The 2,634-nt window shown below is 39.9% G+C and overlaps 1 protein-coding gene across 1 annotated transcript; it reads left to right on the forward strand.

Moving 5' to 3' along the window:
- The first annotated feature begins 356 nt into the window (after positions 1–356).
- LOC143302922 (uncharacterized) lies at positions 357–788 on the forward strand. The gene has a single exon (XM_076619994.1). It carries the CDS (start codon positions 357–359, stop codon positions 786–788), a length of 432 nt encoding a protein of 143 aa, XP_076476109.1.
- The last annotated feature ends 1,846 nt before the right edge of the window (positions 789–2,634 follow it).

Here is a 2,634-nt window from a genome sequence, read left to right on the forward strand (position 1 = left end):
GGTTACACATGGTCTGCAAAAGTATATTCTGAGCGAGATATCACCGGAAGTATGCAAGTTGGCATAGCTGAAAACGTCTGCATTGAACTTGCGGATAAATTGCTAAATGAAGGACGAACTTTGTTCGTCGACAACTTTTATGCCAGCTATCAGCTGGCAGTCAAATTTTTAAATTTTAGGACCCATGTCGTTGGAACTGTACGACACAACAAAAAATATATGCCCAATTTCGTAATGTCGTACCGGTTGAAGACAGGTGGAATGATAACACGAGAAGATAAGAACGGTATTGTGATGCTTAAATGGAGAGATGTTCAAGATGTTGAAATATTATCAACAAAACATGCACCCCCATTATGATTTCAAGCTCGAATTCTACATATCGCGGACGTCCTCCGAAACAGAAACCTTTGGCGGTAATTGCATACAATAGTGGAAAAAGTGGTATGGACAGAAGCGACCAGATGGTCTCACATGCCACTACGATACGGAAAAGCATCAAGTGGTATCGGAAATTAGCACTACATTTAATCTTAGGAACAACTATAACAAATGCTCATATTGTATACCAAACAGCCACAAACAAAAAAATACCGATAAGAAAATTTCGGGAAATTCTCGTTTCCGAATGGCTCGATGTGTCTTCAGAAAATACTGTGCCCGACAACTATCGGGAGAAAACGAAGGTGTCCCACCATTTGGAGATTCGTAAGAATCAGCAGGGCAAGCCTATAAGAAGGATGTGCGCCCTATGTTACAAGAAGAAGAGGCAAACTGTCGCACCCTAAGAAGCGAGAATAAACGTAAAAAAAACTACAACATATTGTTCGAAGTGTCCAAAAAAACTCCAAATGTGTTTGAAATGTTTTAACGAATACCATGCGACATAGCATAATGTAATATTTTATCCAGAATATAAATTAATAAAAAGTATGGTATAATGTCTTTTTAATATTTTTATGTTGTATATCCTATACATAATATCCTATATTTAATTAACTCGAACAAGAAGTACGTCACCCATATTTGGGCGACGGGTCCCCATGGAAGCATACCCGTCACACAGGTATGGGTGACGTGACGACCAACGTCTTAAGATCCTTCAAACCGAACAAATATCTTTTAGTTGTAGCATTCCTTAAATTTATTATCCACTCCGGAAAGAAACGGGAAATCTGGTTTTTCTCACATATGATGCTTCTCGCTAGCAACTTTCACTCGGAGGCAGCTAGCATCCTTCCTCACCACCAACATGATAGATTAACCAATTAACAGCGACGTTCATTTTCCTCACTTTCCTAACGAAAACAACAAATTTGCCCTTAACAAATCCGCTTATCTCGTCATCGTCATAGAAAGTTCAGTTGCTCTACGTTTTTTTGACCAGTCTCCAACTTAACTTATATTGCGTACTCTGCTCGATCGCTGTCTTAACTTATTGCTTATCAGTCGAGTTTTAACCGAGAAGTGAGAATCGTGAGTTGGAATTGAGAGTTGTACGTAAAGAGTCGAAGGCGAGAATTGTTAACAAATATACTGTTAAACACCGCCGAGTATTCCTTTGGCATCCTACACGTCCTACACCAAAATCACCTCAGCTATTAGGATTTTGTGGTTCTCGATTAGTTTAATTTGCCCCCTTTTTATCGCGATAGAAGTCGAAAAGAGGAAAAAAGATATAACCGTTTGATCGAACACGATGTTATGCTGGTTCCTAGAACGGATTTTTCTGTGTTTTCGCATGAACGTATCAAACAACGACCCGCGAATTCGACAAGAAATTTCTCATAGATTCTAAATGATATTTTATTAAATCTGTATCACACGTCAGGGGTTGACTTTTGCTCAATTTTCCCCATTCAAACTTGTCATTGTTGAACAAATGTAGTAACTTGTGGATTCTTAGAGTAAGGACAAGTGATTGCTGGTAGAGTTTAAAGTTTAAGGTATTTTAATGAGTGATATTCGATAACAAAAGGACAGACTACGATATCATCGCACGCCGACTCACACTCCGTGTCCGCTCAACTCGCACTCTGCTTCTCGACTAACACTCTCTGGCCGTTTTAGCACTCTATTGTCTATTGCTGGGCCCACCGCACACGTGTTCTACAGACGCTCGTAGCCAGGGTCACGTAGGTCTTTTCGGCAAAGCTATTTACCTGAAGGACCAGGTAATGCATTGATGGAGCCGACAACGCCTCGGCTCTCGCGACATTGTCTGTAGTTAGCTCGACGTTTCTTGGGCCCTTCTCCCCGATACTACACAAATGTCTTGTATGTATAAAAGAAAGTGTCTCAAAATATATTTCTTTTAATGCTATTTTTTATTCATTCATCGAAAACCCTTAGTAAAGAGTGTGTAGACAGAGGCGAAAGGCGTATATCGTTATTTTTACAAGCAATGTATTATTAGCAACTGCGTGTTGTTAAGGTTTGTCACGTGTCATTATTCCGTGGTCGCTTATTAGAAAGTTGATAACAAGTACGGCGCTTGTCAGTTATTTTTCCCCCTCGATACGCAGTTCTTTCGTTGAAATCCATTTTTACATTCCTTTGATCTACGTCACGGCATGCGTAAACGTCTCTTGGAACATAACTTAGAAATACGAGCGCATTGTATCGACGCGCAAG

This window comes from Bombus vancouverensis, chromosome 7 (genome assembly GCF_051014615.1).
Source record: "Bombus vancouverensis nearcticus chromosome 7, iyBomVanc1_principal, whole genome shotgun sequence".
NCBI lineage: Eukaryota > Metazoa > Arthropoda > Insecta > Hymenoptera > Apidae > Bombus > Bombus vancouverensis.